The sequence below is a fragment of the Mizuhopecten yessoensis genome, unplaced genomic scaffold, assembly GCF_002113885.1.
Source record: "Mizuhopecten yessoensis strain PY_sf001 unplaced genomic scaffold, ASM211388v2 scaffold10603, whole genome shotgun sequence".
Classification (NCBI taxonomy): Eukaryota; Metazoa; Mollusca; class Bivalvia; order Pectinida; family Pectinidae; genus Mizuhopecten; species Mizuhopecten yessoensis.
Window position 1 is genome coordinate 208,062 of NW_018408629.1, and position 21,159 is coordinate 229,220.

General features: G+C 35.6%; 1 protein-coding gene across 2 annotated transcripts; it reads right to left on the bottom strand.

Annotated features, from left to right (window-relative positions):
* Positions 1-2,465: 2,465 nt before the first annotated feature.
* On the bottom strand, positions 2,466-15,497 carry LOC110461339 (serine/threonine-protein phosphatase PGAM5, mitochondrial-like). 2 transcript variants are annotated; one of them, XM_021514780.1, is made up of 5 exons: positions 15,315-15,497; positions 7,260-7,447; positions 5,481-5,695; positions 4,945-5,075; positions 2,466-4,297 (listed from the first exon to the last, which is right to left on the bottom strand). In XM_021514780.1, the coding sequence occupies exons 1-5, from the start codon at positions 15,473-15,475 to the stop codon at positions 4,147-4,149; spliced, it is 846 nt and encodes a 281-aa protein (XP_021370455.1). In that variant the 5' UTR covers positions 15,476-15,497; the 3' UTR covers positions 2,466-4,146. The 2 variants fall into 2 exon arrangements, with proteins under 2 accessions (XP_021370455.1, XP_021370454.1); XM_021514779.1 differs by having other exon boundaries at positions 4,945-5,078.
* Between the last annotated feature and the right edge of the window lie 5,662 nt (positions 15,498-21,159).

A 21,159-nucleotide genomic window follows, 5' to 3' on the forward strand; every position in this document is an offset into this window, starting at 1 on the left:
TTTTTTAATACAATTGACCCCTGTGACCTTGAATATAATTGAAGGTCATTCATTTGAACAAACTTGGTAGCCCTTCACCCAAGCATGCTACTGGCCAAATATCAACTCCCTGGGCATTTTGGTTATTGAGAAGAAGATGTTTAAAGTTTTTGACATATTTGACCCCTGTGACCTTGAAAATAGGTGAAGGTCATTAATTTTAACAAACTTTGTAGCCCTTCATCCAAGTTTGCTTCTGGCCAAATATCGACACCCTAGGCCTTTCGGTTATTAAGAAGAAGTTGTTTAAAGTAAAATATTGACGCCGGACGACGGACGGACGGACGGACGACGGACGCCGCGCCACGGCATAAGCTCACTTGGCACTTCGTGCCAGGTGAGCTAATAAAACCAAACTTGTGCCTGTTATTTAACAACAAAAACATTAACTGACGCAGCTTTTTTCATTATTAACAGTGAAATAATCGTCCTTTATTTCTTTCTTTGAAATATGCAGCTAAAACACTTGCTAAATTCTGGTAGTGCTCTACCAGAAACATGATCAAATATTGGCCTAAATCAATCTGTAGCTGTATATATACATGTATATGTTATCTAGAATGTGTATAAGAATTCAATATGCAGACAGCTCATACTTAATCATCATAGATTCTGGCAAACTGTGAACTTTGCTTACTTGGCCCAAGTATTTGCGTTATGCAAGCATACCTTCTGTTTTGCAGCATTCAATAAAATAGTTATTAAGTTCTTGTCCAGAATTTGTCTGCCAATCAGAATCAAGAATCTTTAATCTGATTATATATGCATGGATTCATGCAATCATATATCCCAAGTTAGGCTTATTAAAGGAATACATGTACTAATGTAATATAGTAATATAAGAAATACATGGAGTGGACGTATTTTTAAACAAGTTCATAAATCACAGTGACCTAACCAGTCCAGTCAGACTAAAACTCCTTTATGTGGAATATTCATATCTGGCAATTGCACTTATTCAAGCAATGAATGTTTAAGCAAATGTTGTTATGTTCCTTTACTTAATATACAGTTAAAGTATAGGGTCGAGGGATAAAGCAAGTTTCTGGTGTCCCGAGACCAGGTCTATTTATCAAGGCAAAGCCCCGCCCCTCAGCCCTTGGGGGGCGGGGCATGCCCAAACTGTCAAATTATAAAACCGTGGTTTCATAGTTATGATGTCTGTCAAATTTGAGTAATTTCCAATTGAAAATGAACCAAATATATCCAAAAGTATCTTTTTCCTATATAAACTATGGTAAACTTCGCCCCCTTCCCAGGGGCAAACATGGAGTCTGGGGGACGTGAAATTCACATTTATGATAAAGCACCTCAAGACCCTTCCATTTATGACATGTATTGGTTTCCAGCCTATCTCAGTCTGGAGAAGATGACTGTTGAAATATCTGGCTATATGACCCTATTTGGGCTCTGCCCCTCATCCCCTGTGGATGAGACTGAGTTAAAAATGTCAAAATATCGAACTGTCATCTCATGGTTATAATGTAAATCAAGTTTAAATGATTTCCAGTAGAAAATGAACAAAATATACCCAAAAATTGCATTTTCCCTATATAAACTATAATAAATTTCACCCCCTCCCTAGCTATAGGGGAAAACGTGAAGCTCGATTTGACCCCTTTTAGCTGGGGTGGGAACTATTTATTTCACAATTTTGGTGCATATTTGACCGAGGAAGGTTCCTGCAAAATTTTATTGAAATTGGATCAGCGGTTTCCGAGAAGTCGAAAATGTGAATTGTTTCCCGACGTACGACGACGGACAAAAGGCGTGGTCTCAGGTGATTATCTCTATTTGGAGGGTCGGACTAAAAATAAACAAAGGGCCACAACTCTATATATAGTGGGGCACGAGACCTAATTATAGTGCACTGCACATATTCTGTGGGTGATGCAGGTATACTTCATGTTTGATCAAGATATTTTTAATGGTTTAAAAGTTATGGCCCGGACAAGTTGCGATTAGAAGAACCAGAGGAAGAAGAACCAGTACTAATACAGTATGTCTAAATATGTCTTCCTTCATTCGAAAGCTAGCCATAATGAGTTTCATAAGTTCAATATGACATGGACACTCATGTACGATTCTATTTATCACATAACATTCATAATTTGAAACAAACGACAAAGACAAACACAAGTATGTGTTATCAGCTGAACATAGTATCCTCGTTTTTCAAAAACACATTTGAAATGCCCTGGGCAACAATTCCATCTTTGCGTATTGCGTATTGGGAGCAGGTATTGATTGTTACGTCACTTGTTTGTGAGAGTAACGTCATCAATTTTTGAGAAAACGACGTACATTTCTCGCACAAACCAATGACGTAACAATCAATACTTGTTCCCAAGAGAAGATAACTCTGCAATACGCAAAGATGGAATAGTCACTACCCCATACACGCAAGAAAAAAACGAAAGTCAGAATTGATGAAAAAAGTTTAATCTATACAATATATCTGTAGTCAAAGCGCAGGGTGAATCTCATTTGTAGATAAATAGTCTAGTCTATAACATATACAGGCAATGAAGAACTAGGGAAGTCATTGTTAATGCAACATTTATACAATTTCTGATTTTGCTTAAGTTAAAGGGTACCACTGCTTCAGCTATATTTGTGAAAAAAGAGTTTTGTTAAGAGGATTTTTTCACTTGGAGTTGTGTCCCTTTTAGGAAGAAGATTGAGCAACTAAAACAATGTTCATTTCTTTTTCACAGTGGACATTCATTTTGATGCTGTGCATTTATGATTCATGAATGGCATCATTGGTTAAGCGTGATATTAGCAGTGTAAAGGCAATGAGGTTGACAACTGTAGTTTTTTCTTGTTTTTGTTGTTTCCATTTTAATATTTCAAAATTCAAAATTTCAAATGACTTTTCAATTCTATAAAATGTATTGTATCATGTGATTTTTTATGGAATACTTCTTTAGGAGGTGACTTTGACAAATACTTGACGATATAAACAATGGTACTAATATGGTACTCTTTACCTGAAATAAAATTTTCAGTAGGTTTCCACTCCTAACAGCCAAATCTTGTAAAAATTATAATGAAAATATTCTGCATTTTGTATAATGTTAATGGGAATCCACAATAAAAGGAAAAGAACAACACAAATTGTCTTAATATGTAAATAGAGTAATTGACATACAGCCATGAAAGGCCACAATAAGCCTGTTTGATTTGAAATCACTTAACACCTTAAGGCTGATCTGCTAGGCAGTAGCTTCAGACTGTAGGTTAGTGGAATGATCTATATATAGAGTTCGGTTACTGTACCTGGTTCCCTAATAAAGTAGACTAGCCTCTTGTATAAAGATTACATATATCGCCAGTTTTTACATGTTTGATAAGAATTATATGATCCGCACAACGAGAGTCAGATATATCAAGATAACAGTCATATGAAAAATATTATCCTTGCTAAACTTTCAAAATGTTTCTTGTGGAGAAATTTTGCGACAAATTATAAACTTGACTTAACATTATAAATACAATAACCCATACAATTATTGTAAAATACTATAAATTTAAGCTGATTTATACAATATATTAACTAAATCTGATCCAAAGCAAGCAATATTTTTTGTTTTTTTTTCTAATTTCATAAAGACAGAAATAAAGGTGAAAAAATTAAGGAGTCCCCATTGAAAATAGGAAAATACAATAACGGTATATAGACTTCAATATTTTTTAGCTGTGACATTTTAATACAAATTCGCCGCGGGTTGAATGAACACTTAACCTTTGTTATCAATTTTAACAAAGGTTGAATCTGCCATTTCTTTGAATCTGTTTCCTTCTTCTAGGGTGACGAGGATAGATGTTAAACAGGAACAAGAAATTTCCTGCTTTACAACATAAACTTTACTCCAATGTCCATTACTTCAGTATTTCCTGCTCCCTATGTTCAACACTCTAACATAAATTGATAAAAACTGCCTTTTCTTCAGTGTTGGTACCGCCGTGTTCCACAAAGTAATATTTAAACCATTGATAGTCAACTTTTCAATGGTTACTCTCCTCAAACTTACACCACCAATAATATCATCCACTGGTACACACTCACTTATTTCCAAACAATGTAAAACCATCGTCCTCCTATCACACAACGGACACTTTGTCAGCTGGCATGAACCCGGACTCGCCCAGGTGGCGGATGGACACTCGACCGGAGGGTCGTATCGTTATCCATGTGATACTTGCGTGATTTAAGCTAATACGAAGCCAAGCTTCTGGAGGAAACTGTAGAGCCCTGATAAAATAAAGACAGGCATCATCAGGTCTTTCAACACACAACTATATATTCAAAATGTTTAATTAAAAAAAAAACCATCAAAATAAATGAATTCACAAGCAGAGTCTTTTTCTCAGATGTCAACGATATGTTTGAGACCAGAGCCCAATTGTTGAAAACCTGCATTGTATTCAAAAATGTAAAGTGATCAAAATAATTACCATACTTTATGCTGGGAAATTTGCACTGCAGTTTAGTTTTTGCCCTCCAAAATGAGGTCAAATTCATCATTACAGAGAACATTTATAAACAACATAATATACATCATAATTAAATATGAATGGCAAATTTAATATTATAGGAAAAAAATATTTTACCGTCGACAGTCGAAAATTTAATCGGGTGAAAATTTCCCGATTTACAGTAATATTTGCGACATTCTCGTCTGTGTGAGAAGGCCTTTGACTTAAACCCAAGCCCAGTCTGCTAGTTACACCCTCATTACACATACTCCAAGGACCCATGCATTTTCATACATGTTTGTGCATAAAGATCATATTAAATCCTACAACAAATATCTTACAACATCAAAAACTCTTACCTTCACACGAAGGCAATAAAATCTTACCTACAAAAAAACATCTTCTGACACAATACAATCTTACCTGCACACAAAGTATCGTATGACATTAGCATGACACACCACTATCTCATGGCTGTCGGTTTCCTGTGAGGGATCTGCACGATGAAACACGTTTTTGTAAGCAGCTTCTATACGTGCTCCGTCTTGGAGAAACTGCTGAAAATATGTATATTGATCCAAGTGATATTGTTATGCAAAATCAGAAGAATAACTCTGGTTATTAAAAATGTTATAGACAAACATCCAGTCAAGATTAACCACATATCAGACAGGTTTTATTTTACAAACAGAGCAACACAATTTTCATTCAGATTCATCAGTTTGGAAATATGTAATATCAAGGCTTTACTTTATACACAATCAATATATGTATTGAACGTGTCACAAATTTTTAAGACCGACTGGTCCCTTTGTCAAGCTATGACTGAATGGTTGATTTGTATTATTTACCTGTATACCAATGTGACAAAATTAAATATTCGAGGCAGGATGTTTCGCCTATCAATAGAGAGCGTATACACACTGTATTGAATAGGTATTCAAACAATACTAGTTTACCTGTTTTTCTGGTCGCCAATGACCAATAGGTGGCTCTGGGGGTATTGGCGCCCCTTCTCGGAGCATGTCAGTCTCTTTACGTGGCACATCAGGGAAGAATTTTTGTATTATATCGGCGGTTTCCTTTGCACGAGTCATGGTTGACGACAGGAGGACAGTATAGGACAAACCAAGATCTTTGAGTCGTTGACCAGTATATTCCGCTTGCTTTCGCCCTGAAATATTAAAATATGTATAGGAATATATAAAATACTCCTCCAAATTGTGTATAAGTTACCTCCCTTGAATTAACTTAAAGTGTTTCCAATGTGTGCATTCTGATAAACATTAAAAAAATTGTGCCGTGATAAAGGAATCTGACTGCCTATGATCTCTAGCCCTTCACCACTGGGTTGCAGATTTGAGGTCTAAGTGGGGCAGTCGCCAGGTATTGGCCGCAGGTCGGTGGTTTTACCACCAAAACCTGGCTGGTCCTTAAATGATCGTAGCTATTAGTAAGGCGTAAAGCACAAACAATCTAAGCATTTAAAACGTGCCCCAAGTAAACCTATTAAATCCACATACCACATACAGACGTACAAGACGGTGTGAAAAATTAAAATATAAAAATGTGTAGAGAGATCAAGATGGATTAGCAACACTCATTCTGACAATGTGCAAATTAAAGCATACACATTTTGTTCTATTAGACTTGTTGTGGTGCATATATTTAATTTTCTTATCTAATTTATTTTCCTCTAAAGAAACACAGGAATGCTCCAGAGTTAATTAATACTTGTATGCTTATCTTTGTAACAACATTTTGACACATTGGAGTCTGAAGATTCTAATTTCACTTTTGTTTTACAAAACAGCAGTGATGTACAATTATATAGTGGCATATTTCTGCCATCGAGTTGCCGACTTTCCATTTTATGATGTCGACATAATCTCTGATTCATGTCCACATAATATGAGAAGATGTTGAAATATCAGAAGATGGTGTTGACATAAACTGAAGGATATGTCAAATTGCTAATTTACTTGCCGATAATAAATATAAGATAATTATTTAGCAGGAAACTCGGCTTTATATCAAGGTTGTGCTTGGATCACATTACACTAACTTTTCCAGTTCCCAGGCAGATGCCAACATCTTTTAGTTATTATTTCGACTTAAATATCTGACAAGTTGGTGTCACATCCAACATATTCTTCAGTTCATGTCGACATTTTTTTATGATGTTGACACCTTCTTATATTATGTGGACATAGTTCAGAGATTATGTCGACATCATTAAGTCGTTTGTCGTCAATGCGATGGAAGACGTATGCCACCATACAATTCCAATAACCCGGTGCCTCTGGCTAGTGTGTCTTTAAAAACGGAACTTGTTATTTCATCCTCGACTCATTTAGGGTAAACATAACGACAGGCTAACTGATTGTCAGTATAACCAGGTGGACTAGGTGTTGGGTACTTCTGACATCGTATTTCAGTCTGACAGCACTTTAAAGAGGGCATTAGATCTGCGTTATCAAAGGGAGACAAACACATCATATATTATTTTTTCTTAGAATTTAAAAAACATTCTACAAACTATGTCTGTCTAGTACTTATCATCGTAAAATTGTACACCAACTTAAGATCTGTATATTGGTATTTAATTTGTGATGGAGTTAAGATTCATTGGTATAACAACATCTCCATTCAAGTTAAATCATACAAAACATTGAAGTCATGTTGTTATCAAAGAGTTAATACACTATACAGTTTGAGTTTGCCGCAAGAAAACCTACCTAGTTCTGTGAGGTATCGCTGGTTGTCTTCCTCACCATCGGTGTTATATTGGCCATGGCGAATCAACAGCAGATGACGCGTTGCTGTTGGGGTATTTTTCTTTAGTTCATTTTCAGCATCTTTGGCATCTTTTTCGTCAGATGAATTCTTGTTTTTGGATGGTTTCACTAAACTGGCCGGATCACATCTAAGAACAGATTAGTTGCATTCATCAAACACAGTTTAGCTAGTTATTAGAAAATAATATATTTAGTTCATTTTTGTAAACCATTCTTAATCATGACAGTATTTGTTTGGCTTAAATTTCATGTTCTTTTTTCTTTTTTGTTAAAAAAATATGAAACGAAAGTACAAGCAGTTCCGAGTATTGTCATAACATAAGCAAGAGGCCCTAAGGGCCTGTATCGCTCACCTGGCTATTTAAGCAATCATGGCAAAATATTTTCAATAAAATAATCGTCAGCCACTCCATTTGTAAATTTTGAATCTTCACATTCACAAGTGTAAGGATTTTTTCCTCTTGGAAGTTTTTTTCAGTCATACAGTATGAAAAGAAATTGCTTCCCACATAAATTGGAGGGTTCAGTAAACCCACAAAATTGATGAAAATAATTGCTCTGAAGCCTCCTGGAATATGCTAAATGTTTTCCATGACATATCAACAGTATGGCTTTAAGTTGCAGAAACTTTCTTGGCTGTGTCCTTGAAAGTTTACATCAAAATGTCACTTACTGTTGGAGCTCTCATTCCCCTTGCTATGATCATAAGGGAGTTAAGTCATACATAACCTGTAATAAGATCACACACATAAAGAAAAGGTGACTGACCTCAACTATTCCCTACAATTCACAGAACATATAAATTAAACTTGCAGAGGGTGCCGATATTTCGGCCACCTTTTCGGTAAAATGATCTATAAATATGAAGTGGAACTAGACTTGGTCTATCGACAGCAACCAGGTAGCTCAATTGGTAGAGCGCTGTCTAGAGTTCAGAGGGTGCTGGTTCGGACCCCAGGTCTTGCTGTGCATTTTTCCACTTCTGTTACACATATGTACAGGTGTCACTCAGGTAACATTCGTATTTAAAATGAAAGGGACTACAGTCTTCTTCTTTAACAGTTATTTCTTATCTACCTAAATGTGTTATATATAGTGATTCAGGCGAAAACAATCGATTAGATTTCCAGTGTTACAATTTCTGACACTTAAAATTATGTTTGATTTCTTTACTTCAAAGCAATATAACTTCAAAATTTGAAGAAATTCCACTAAGAAATGGTGACACAAACCTATTACCTTTAAGGGTAAGAACAGTATTTTTGCTTCTCAACTTAATTGGCATATCAATCGGCATATCTTTTACTTTTCAAAAATTGACTGACGTTCTCTTTCATCAACATGCAAACTGTAAGTCATCAAAACATTCAATATTTTACAAAAACATTACAAGACCATTAAAACAAATAAAAATATGAAAAATATGGACAATTCAAAGGTAAGACTCCTGATTTACGTGCCGTGCGACGCTATTTATTTGGATATCACTTTTAAAAGTCTATTTCATCAAAACTTATGCTAGTTTGGAGAAGAAATTTAATCAGAACCCTCGTTGACTCTAAAATATTTCAACTTTGCATATTTTCTGCCAATTTTGATCATTTATCCCCAAATATTCGCCAAAATACATTAACATTACCGGAAGTGTCTCTTGAATTTCAGAGTACACCCAGGCTAAAAAAAGGTACATTGAGGCATGCCTTTTTCATGCCTAAAAGGTGCCTAAAATGTACCTCTACTTCTGGGGTATTTTTAAAGTATACCTCAAATGTGCCCCGTTTGGACTCTAATTTTATCAATGTGCCTCAAATGTGCCCCATTTGGACTTGAATTAACTTGTTCTCACTACTGCAAAATTGCCCACTTCAAATATGTTCTTTTCAACTTTTTTTTTCAGATTTGACATACTTTTAATGATATTTTTTTTTATATAAAATTAACCATCAATATGTCTTTTTTGAATGCCATTTGCAAAATAAAAATTATATAACAAGCTAAACGAATGAATAAATATACTTGAATTCTGTGAATTTACATGGTCTAATTCAGAGACATGTAAAGCCACGTATCTGTCTTATAAAATTCATAAAACACATTTCTGTTTCAGTCATTGTTGCATTTAACTTTCAGTCCCAACAGCTAGAAAGACATTATTGAAAGATTTCAACGACACATTAGAGTGACATATTTATTAAAATGTAAAACGAAAACAATTAAACTACACAATGGAAGTTTAAAAAATCTTAGACGCTACGAAATACTCTGCAAACTGTTTCTGGAGTAGTAACTACAAGCGTGTGTTTATACCTTGTATTTCTATTTCTTGAACTGATGTTTGAAAACGTGACGGAAAGATCGTAGGAATGTTAAAATCGTGTTTGGCTTCGTTTTTCTTTTCGACGTCGATGTATTTTCGTCGGCGAACAGTCAACATTAAGACGGCGCTTCAAACAATATATTAGTGTTATATTGTTGATGTGATAGGGGACTCTTTTAATTTCCAAGTTAATTGCATTGTGAATGAGCCATTTATACCGAGTCCGCCGAAGCCATGTGAAGCCATAACCCGGAAGTATATTTGAGAATAGCGAAAACGCGCGGATTCATTGCGTACGACACAACGTGTCTATAGGCCCCCTATCTGTCATACTGTTTACGATTTAGGCACATTTTAGGTATACCTCTGACTAAGGTACGATTTGGGCACATTTAAGGTATACCTCCGACTGAGGTATGATTTAGGCACATTTAAGGTATACGTACCTCAGTCAGAGGTACGATTTAGGCACATTTTAGGTATACCTCAGTCAGAGTTATAAAAAAGGCACATTTTAGGCATGCCTTAATTGTGCCTAAAATGTGCCTAAAATGTACCTATATTGAACAGGTTTTAACCCCTCCTATTCTGTCCTCTTTTTCTTCCTTACCCAAAATGTACCTAAGGCATGCATTAGATATACCTAAGGCATGCCTTAGGTACCCCAAAAAGTGTACCTCAAATGTCCCTTTTTTTCCCCTGGGCAGTAACACTGGTTCATGGGCCTACCTAACTCTGATGGTATTGCACGTTCTTTTTATATATAGAACCACGAAATATCAAATTGTGATAGAAATGAAAAGTGAATAATATCTATTTATGAAAAATGAACAAACACTTTTGTAACTGATAATATGGTATATTGATATTTATCTGAAAAGGGTCCAGATTTGGGTACAGTGACGCTTCCTCCCATTAACTGCCTTATACAGTTCTACTTCTTCTACCTCTACCATTTGATGACCTACTTAAGCTTCAGCATAGTGAAGTTCGTGTCATATACAGTTCAATATAGGTAAGTAGTAGTTGGGGCGATACAGAATTTTGGGGCGATATAGGTTTTTGGGCGAAACAGATTTTGGGGCAAAAACTGAAAAGGAGTTTTTGGGGCGATATGATTGTCATACTTGCAAGAAAATTGGGGCGATGTGAAAAAAATGGGGCGAACTGGTTTGGGGCGAAACGTCTGTAATTCCTGAAACCTGAATATATCATATATATTCCAGAACCCGAGCACCTGTGGCTGTGCTCAAAAGGTAGCCGAAATTAATAATAATAATAATATTTATTCAGGTAAAATTTGGCATGTTATTACAAGATATCACAATTTAGAATAGAATATATAATTAAAATCACATTGCAGCTTGTAAATAAAAAAGAGTATTTTGTATTAAGACTGAGAATAATAATAGATCTGACCTAATAAAAGGGTTTTTAATTCAATCATTGACATATATCAGAGAGTATAAAAATCTAAAAAAGTCAGATACACTGTAAAAAAAAGGCAGATATTACTATAATATGAGACAGACTATTTTAGTAAATGAAGGTATTTATAAATTAATAGATCGCATAATAGGAGTGGTGGTGATAGCCATTTACCTAGGATTACCCATAAAAGCCACAAAGTGGCTTATTTCCAATGGGGTCCATTAAAAATGGAAGAAAAATAATACAAATGAAGAAAATCAATCCGGTAACAGTTCAGATATCACAGAATAGGATATGGGTCTATCATATTCGATAATTAATCAGTCAAATTGTATTTCCTATATAGAAAACAATACATAATTATTTTATAGTGGCAGACAGCTTCTTATAGTAGTAAACTATAGAATATTTTTACTTAGTTTGAAAATAAAGATATCAAAATAAAACAAACTAAATATACTGACAGATCTTTGCATTACTGTTTCTAGAAAGGCATGAAAACTTGAAATTTGAAATCATTGTGCAATGCCACAAGTCAAGCTTTCCGAGGTTTGGGGGTCCCCCTACCAGCGAGGTCTGCTCCACCTGCGCCATTGCACAGGTCTTAATATGTATTTTGTGACAAAAGAATGAAAATGTAATACATGTGTGCTCAATAGTAGACAAAGAGATCATCCATTTCATTTTTTTGCTTGAAGCTTAAGGCGTTTTTTAAAATTGGTTTTGTATTTATGTTTGTTTTTGATATTTTTGATATGATCCGGTAAAGAGTTCCAATCTTTAGCAGCCGAAAAGAAAACAGTAGATGTTTCTGTACCCTTGACGTTTTTAATAGCGAAATTTGAATCTCTGGATCTACAGTAGTACCATATATATGTGTTATTGTTTTTGGTGAAAAATTCATGCATATAATGAGGGCATTTCTCATTAAAGATGTTAAATGCATGATTTAAACTAAGTTGACGAACTCTTCCCTCTACATTGAGCATACTAATTTTTTGTGGTTCAGTACATGTAATTATTGTCCTGTTGTTTAAGTTAAGAATGAAACAGACCATTTTATTTTTGGTTATTTGTAACTTTTTTTTATATAATTTAGAAAGACCCTCATACCAGGATGAACAGGCATAATCGAAATGACATTGTATGAGAGCTGAACATAAGAGTTTTTCGTGATTTTTGGGATAGACAGTTACTATTTCTGTAAAGGAATTTTAGTCCTTGATTGATTTTTTGTATGACATTGGAGACAATTTCTTCTCAATCATCACCCCAAGGTATTTTACAGCCGAATGAGAATTAATAATTTGACCTTTGCAAGAAACCTGAAATTTATCCTTGGCGTTTGAATTAATTTTATTTTTGGACCCAAAAGGATACATCCTGTTTTTCCCAGATGTAATGGTGATTTATTGTCAACAAGCCAATCATGACAGGATTCCAAAACCAAGGAGACTTTAGATGAAATTGTTTCAAGGCATTTATGTGAGAATATAATAGCACTGTCATCCGCATAGAGAAGTAATTTACATGAATTTCCAAACTTATTTCCATGTCATTGATGTATCGTCTAGTCACCAGTTTCCGCGCGTTATGTATTTCCACGCAGCCATTTTATCAAGCTATATCTCGTAACTACGTGACCTGCTGGACACAATGCAATTTTTTCTAAACTGACACAAAAATTACCGGAAATTCGTCCGGAAAACATAAGAAATAATCACTGATTAAAAAAGCATGCATAAATATGCAGTTTTGCTTAATGCACTTTTTATCTTGCTCAAAATGAGCCCATATCTGAAAAAACGGTGATATATTTCATTCATGAACATGTCTTTTTTGTAGTCTGACAAACGTATGAAAATGTTGTATGCAAATGAGGCCACATCTCCTAGCCGATTTTTTTCCACCTCCGAAGAGCCAAGGGGACATTCTTATATCGATAAACATTTTTTTCAATGAAACGTTAACCTTGTAATGCAATGAACTTCCAATTTTCACCAATTTTAAACAGAACAAAATGAGAAATAACTTACCATCAACCAAAACCGATATAAAACTGCAGAAAAAAATTAATAACAGATTTATATATTATAACTAAATAAATATAACAAACAAATTTTAAAAAATACATGAATTCGTTCAATTTGACATCTTGAAAAATCTACTAAAAATGTGAAATTTAAAAAAAGTTGTTTTGATAATTAATTTGACGATCAAAGATATTTTTTTTATTCCAAACGAAGCTTTTGTTCTTGCAGGTCACTGTAAGGAATTTCTTTTTAGTGTATTCGAGTTATCTTTCTTTGAACACTAAATCAAAATAGACACATGGAAACATATGATAATCCTGCATTTGGGTAACATCTTTGTATGTTATGGTTGAATGCACTTTGAATCTACTTTCACTATAAAATTTTGTACTTCACTATCTTTATTAAAAATCGCTATTTATATGGTTATTATAAACAACTTTTGGTTGAAAGTTTTTTCGCGTTTTGACATTTTCGTGATTTTAGTGCCATGTGGACATCTTTTCATCAACAACGCAACAAGATCAACCGACTCATGAAGACCAGACTTAACTACATTAAGCTGCGAGTGAAATTTCAACAAGACTATGACCGTGACCTAGTTCATTTCAACAACTCAGGACTCCGGACCCAGTTCCTTTCTCTACGATGACCATTTTTCAGTTGTTGACAATTTGTAGGATGTATGTTTTATTAATTTTGCAATTATGTATTACGGTGTGAAATAGTGTGTTGTTGAATTTAATAAAGATTTGAATACATATATGTTTTCGTTTTTCATCTTAATAGAATTTTATTGATTGTATGAAAAAGTATTAAAAAAGAACTGAGATGAAATATTTAAGAGTATAATCAATATTTCCATTAAAGATCTATATTACTTATTTTTAATGTAAGAGTATGTAATAAAGTGTCGTAAATAATTTCTAAACTGTGTGAGATTCACATAAAATATGTTCATGTCCAACCATTTTGAATTTTGATTAATTTCTGTTTCAGAACTGTGTGTAAATCATTCTATGTTTGTACTCATAAATAATTTGCGTTTTACATGTGTAATTAATTAATATTTTCATTGTCTTTAATGTTTTTGTAATTTATTCTATGTTTGCATTCATAAATAAAAAAAAAATCCAGTCAAGAACTAGTCTTGTCCTATTCATTGCTATGGCGTATTTTGCAAATGTACGAGTTACTTCCCTTGAAATTGACTTCTGAATTGCGAAGAAATATTTTGTCGATTCCCTAACAAAATAAACATTTTTTTTAAGAATGAAACTTTACCACAACCTGTTTATTGCATATACCAAAGGAAAAACACAGTTATTTGCTGAAAATAATTCTAATGTTTTGCCAGGGACAGTATATAGAGCGTATGGCGCAAATTAGTGTAAAAGTGTTTCGTAATCAAGATCGATTTTTTTCTAACAAAGTACACATTTTTTTTAAATGATACTTTACCAAAACATGTTAAATGAGTAAACCAATGGAAAAATCGAAATATTTCGTGGATATAACACTTAGATTTTGCTATGGCGTGCAAAAACTCCTATGGCGCGGTGGTAGGTAAATCTTGTACCCCGTTCCAGGACTGAAACCCCGTACCGGGAATATAAAGATTTTTAATATCTCATTAACGCGATCGTTTATAATTTTTATAAAAATATAGAATAATTTCAAACATTATTTTCTAAATTTGACAATTACAAAAATGTTTATTTATTATCTAATAATTTAGAAATCGACGATAATGTGTTTTTCAAGGGGTAAAACTTGTACGCCGCAGTCAACCGTGAAAATCACGGGTTTTCACATATAACTAGAAATTTAGGGAAAATTAACATGTTATTTCAGATATATAGAAGCAAAAAAAACTTACTGTTTATAATTTTGTAAGTTTCGTTGAAATAAACGACATATTTCACATGAAATTCTGACCCCCCGTTGTGATCGCGGGTGTTTTGTTTACTCCCGTACCCGTACTAAGGGGACATCACTCTGTCAAGCTGTCGTAATCAAGTAGAACTCTTAGCCATTCTATTAGAATGTTACCAGGCTCTGCGACGCGGGTTCATGAGTTTTTTGGCGATGCTACATCTCTAATTCCAAATTCATCAAAAAGTAATCAAATTAGTGTGACCGCTTGTAAGGCTGATTATTCCGGTCCGGTAATCCATTGACCGACTCAATTACATTTCACATGTTATGACATACCTGTCCCAATTGTGGTCCCATTTCACACTTGGTTCAACATTTGTAGTCCATGATGCGTTGGTAGCACGTTTCTGTGACTCGTTATATATAACGCCTACCGCAACTGCAACCCCACCGAAAAAAACGGCACCTCGTCGTGCCAACCGACTCCAACCGGCCATGCTTGTTTATAGTCGGGATCACTTGTGCGCTTTGCAGTATCTACTGTAAAATAAAAACCGATTCTTTTCGGAATAAATGTTCGCAAAATTAAAGAGAATTGCAGTGCTACATGCGTACTAGTATAGTGCATTATGTATGAATTCTTGATAGACCAGATATATTTCTATTATAAACATTCAGCAGAATTTTTAATGTTTTTATATTAAAATAATAGCAATACTCTTTTTTCTAATATCAAGAAAATCATTTTGTCAAATTTGTTTTGTTTTTAATATTACAAAGGGAGCATTTTTGTATCAAATAGAGGGCAACAAATAGTAATAGTAATACACAACATTTGAAATAGCGCCCTATCTAGCTAGCACAAGCCACTCTAAAGCGCTTTACAGTACATAGATATCCAATTTATACAATTAGCATATATACATTGATCAATACAATTTTGAGGAATTCGCAGGAGCTGCATTATCAGGCGCTAACTACTAGTCATATGCCACCTGGCTAATATCTCCCTATGTGTGTATGCCTGCGTGTGTGCTAGAGATGTAATGTGTTCTGATTGTAGTGGGACCGTGCTTCCAACGGCATCATTTATAGTGCCACCTCACTTGAATGCTATATGACAGATATCGCAACATCCACCCCAGACCAATTTATACTCCATCAGGGTTGGTGGGAGTTGTGTGGACAGAAGAAAAACACTTTCTCTGAATATCAATGCGTACGACGACTTCGGGGATCAAACCCCGGCCGCCTGCGTGGAAGGCCGGAGTGTTTATCCCTCGACCAATCCACCGCTAAAGTAGTAGGAAGTACAGGGGGGGACCATGCAATTAATTTTGGGTGTTGCCCAAAATTTTTAACTCAGAAAAAGACTTATTTTTGCACTTATCTAAAACTAATAAATTACAATTATCATGTCGGTTTTCATGTGTTCTACTTTCTGCCACAAAAATATATAGAACTTCATTTTTGCTGAAATTGGGACAATTATACTTCCACTGCCGAGCGGAGCGATGCGAAAATTTGTTTTCTGAAGATGTAATACTAAACTATTTCAAGCACTACCGAGCGTAGAAAGCAAGAATTTATCGAACATTATGTCCTTGACAAACTGATCGAGCAAGGCGTCATATAGTTCTTGTGAAATAGTATGCATGTACACGCCAGGCTTTTATGCTAACATTGGTTATTAATCACCTGATGAGTGATGCTAAGGAGGGTGCTTCAATATCTTTTTGAAGTTTTTGAAATTTATATTTTTTAATTGGTATAATAAATCACTCCTGGTGACCGTGTGTACTTGAAACCACAGGTGAAAATACAGGTATATCTATCATGAAATAGACTCTACCTTTGAAATAACACTTTACCTATATACCTAATTCCAACAGATGGTATAGTCCTCTCCCGTGACATTAGATTAGGTAGAGTCAGTCCGGTGAGCTTTGACAACTGACCTGTTTCAAGTTTCTAGTTTTATTCAAACTTTGGGCCATTGGCCCATCAGTATACAGTACATATTTTACCCAAATCATGGACAATAGACAGAGGATGAAAACAATCATATTCCATTATAATTCCCTTAATTTGTTTGCCTCATATATGAAGTTTCCTAGTATACACAATTCTTTAATATTATGGACACTCAATAACTGGACGACTTTAAACACAGATGGTTTTTTCCAATAACAGCTTTTGATAAAACGAGATCTGAGAGTTTGGAATTTAGAACAGACCAATAAAAAATGAAATTCGTCCTCTAATTCAGAGGGGGAGTTACACTAACCTGACTGGAGACCCTACTAATATATAGACAATGGAGGTTTTTAATCCCCTACTGTTTAGAGTATAAGTAGTGGACTCCTTGTTGTGCTGGAGACAGAGATTGTTGGTGTAAAATTAATCATATCGTTTTTGACGTATTAAACAAAAATATCTTATAACCGTTATCTATAGAAAATTATGTTTTTACAAGAACGACTTAATATACCTGACCTTTCAATCCTCTACCAATGTATTAACCACAACATATAGTTAGCATTAGAAAAGTGTGAGCAGACTTAGTGTTGCAAAAGGTTAACAGTGAATGGGATAGTCGGCAGATGACCAGTAATCTTTCAGATACAATTGAAAGGGTGCTGTTATTTGCAATTTATTTTCTGACATTTACAAATTCAAGTTTACCTCATGGGGCTGTTATTGAAATCGTTCTTTTATTTGTGTTATATAAAGGATTAACAGTTAATCCTACTGCAATCAAATTGGTATATTATGTTCATCCATAGCTCATACCTCTATGTAAATAATTTCAGTTACCTCTGCCTATAACTCCTGGAGTAGACTGTAGACGATTGCGGGTAAGGGGTAGAGGGTAGACGATTGAATGTAGGGGAGGAGGACAGAGTGTACATAATTGAGGTTAGGAGAAGAGGGTATCGGACAGATGGAAGAAGACAGGAGAGGATAAGGTAAAGAGGGAAGGATGAAGAGAAAAGGGGTGAAAAGGACGGAGTAGAGGAAGGGTGTAGGGGTATGGGGAAGCGGTAGTGGGAAATGTGTAGAGGGCAGAGGTGGAAGGAAGTGTCTAGAGGGTAGAGGGAAGGGTGTAGAGGGCAGAGGTGGAAGGAAGTGTCTAGAGGGTAGAGGGAAGGGTGTAGAGGGCAGAGTTTGAAAGAAGTGTCTAGAAGGTAGAGGGAAGGGTGTAGAGGGCAGAGGTGGAAGGAAGTGTCTAGAGGGTAAAGGGAAGGGTTAGAGGGCAGAGGTGGAAGGAAGTGTCTAGAGGGTAGAGGGAAGGGTATAGAGGTAAGGATGTAAAGGGAAGGGGGAAGTGTGTAGAGGGTAGATGGATGGGTGTAGAGGGAAGATTGTAGAGAATAAGGGATATAGGGAAGGGGAGAGGAAAGTGTGTAGGGGTAGAGGGAAGGGTGTAGAGGGTAGGGGAGAGGAAAGGATGTAGAAGGTAAGAGTATAGGGAAGGGTGTAGAGGTAGAGGGAAAGTGTAGAGGGTAAAGGGAAGAGTGTAGAGGGAATGGTAGAGGTAGAAAAAAGGTGGAAAGTAGGGGGTAGATGGAAGAGGGTAGAGGGTAGAGGCTATGGGGATTGAAGGTAGGGGAAATGGCAGAGGGTATGGTGTACAGGATTGATCGTAGGAGAAGAGGGTATGGGGTAAGGGGTAGAAGGTATTGGGTACACTGTAGTATGTAGTAGACAGGAGAGGGTATGAAGTAGACAGTAGAGGGTAATGGAATCAGGTAGATCATACCTCTTGATACCGTTGGAATATTATTTTTAGCTTTTATAGTCTATTTAGTGCTTGCCAGACGATACTTGTGGCGTGTTTCGATTGGGTAGGGTGAGATATAAACCTCTTTATATTTCAGTCTTTAATAACTAAATAAAAACAATAACTAGTCGACTTTTAAGCTAGCAAGACGAAGATTGTTTTCCTTTCAAATTCGTAAAAAATGCCTGCATAGATTTTGAACTATATAATCAGTAGTGAAGTGTTTAATTTTGAATGAACCTTGCAGGCATATAGGATTAGCTTTCAGTGTAGAAGTGATATAAAAAAGATAATATTTTAATACTTAGAAATCATTATTAAAGCAAGTTGACGTTTTAGAATGTTGAATATTAACTTGACCGGACGAAACTCGTTAAGTATGTAACTCGTTTATTTTGACTTTTTCATAATTATTTTGATAATTTTATTCAAGAATGCGAAAAGATATATAAAATATTACTCAACCTGGTTTACCAGTACCTCTATAAGAGTACAATGACTCAAGATATATGTCAATGTCATTTATTTCATTGCGTGTTGAATATAGATATTAACGCATAAAGTAGCCATTGGATGCAAACTTCCGACCTGGAAAGAGATTCAGTACGGAGTGAATTTTTCCGAATAAGCCACAGGAAAGTTCAAATAAGAAAACAATAATTCGAACTAAAATATGATAAAACTAGGACAAAATATGAACAAAAGAAGACTTTGAGACCTTGTAAAAGTGCAATGAGAATAAGACCAGGTGTTCCGGAAGGGTAAGCGTGTTCTTCTTCATCGACGACACCCGCCATGTAAATCTGGGTCAAATACATGTCACGTCGTCCTCACATCGAGGACTCGGGTAGTTACAACAAAGTCACCAGGCACATTAATGAGCATAATTAAAAATACCCGCCCTCATGCCACACACAAAAATGCATATCTCCCTTTGAGATCATAAAGGCGACTACAACACATGTCTCTTTACGTCATCAATCTGCATCTTTGGAAACCCAGTGTTGTGTCCCTGATGTCAAGTTCAGGAGGAATATACGATCGATATGGTCAAAAAAAATTAATATACCTAAATGTAAACTTGAAGAACCTAGATAGGTCTTTACACAAGTCCGGATAAGCTCATCAATATATCATCCTTCATATAAAAAAAACAAATCGGTCGGGAGAGAGGCAAAGTTTTTTTCCATAGAAGATGTGAAATGTGGAAGATGGGGCTCATCCGATTTCTGTTCTTCATCTCTGCAGTTCGGATGATTTAGAAAGGAATATATCTTCTGCTACCCAACTTATTTGATGATATATTAGTTTTTTTCCCGCTTTCCGAATTCTTCTTTTTCTAATGCTTCAATTGGTAATACCTCATTTTTGTCTTTGAAATTGGTACTTACTGCTCTTGGATTAGAGGACAGCTTTAAACAGATATGGGAAAGGACGGCTAGAATGTTCTCAGTATAATTGACTTAGTAGAGTATCATTTTACCGTGTCAATATTATGACATCAGTGTAAATGTTGGTTGTATAGGGTTTAACGTCCCATTAAAAGCTTAGGTCATTTAAGGACGTGCCTCCGTGTTTGTTGTGTACGTGCATGTGAGCTTGAGGCAAGGTATGCTGGTGTAATGGCCTCTTTGTGATCGCCCTGATCTGTTGCTGACTGTATAGTGCTACCTCACTGAAATACCATGCCGAAGGCACCCAGCATAGCTTTACGCCCGATCACATTATGCCGACACCAGTGAACCAGTTGTTGCAATTACCCTATAAATGCTGAACGTTAAGTAGAGAATACCAACTACCAAGTTTAAGGACTTTGTTATGTCCCGGCATGGGGACAGAACCCAATGCCGTCTAAAACTTGGCAAACGTTCAAGATAAAAGTCAAAAGTAAGGTAGTGCTTAGTAAGGCACTAGAAATAAAAAGGTAGGTAGAAGAAGAGAGAAATACAAAGATCACAAAGATTGCAATAGGTGCAGCAGATTGATTTTGGTTGCTTTCGTGTCCCCAGGTAGAGAGCATAAACGCAAATTTCGATTCTAAAGGGAGTTCCTGCATAAGTCGCCTCTTGTGATCAATGTAACAGCAGGTGTATCCTTTTCTCTATCCCCGACTTGCAGTGTGTCCAAGTGTGAAGGCATGTTGGAGTAATGTATGCAGGGTCGGGGGAAGAATACACCTGCTGTATCCCACTTTGTGCCACAAGGTGTTGTAATGTGGTGCCCATTACAATACTTGGGTTTTAGTTCTTTTCGCACTTCCCTCTTCTATCCGAGATAAACCAAAGTCCTTAAAATTGGTACTTGCTGCTCTTCTTTACATTCAGTTTTAAATGGGTAGGATGTATAGTGATCTGAAAAGGCTTGTTCATCAACTGATGACGTCATATGGGGCTTCGT

Excerpts from the sequence above, each read along its gene's own strand:
- LOC110461339 (XM_021514779.1), bottom strand. The coding sequence starts at position 15,475 with ATGGCCGGTTGGAGTCGGTTGGCACGACGAGGTGCCGTTTTTTTCGGT. Across the intron at positions 7,448-15,314 it reads TGGGACCACAATTGGGACAG|ATGTGATCCGGCCAGTTTAG; the intron begins GTATGTCATAAC and ends ATCTGTTCTTAG. Across the intron at positions 5,696-7,259 it reads GCGATACCTCACAGAACTAG|GGCGAAAGCAAGCGGAATAT; the intron begins GTAGGTTTTCTT and ends TTAATATTTCAG.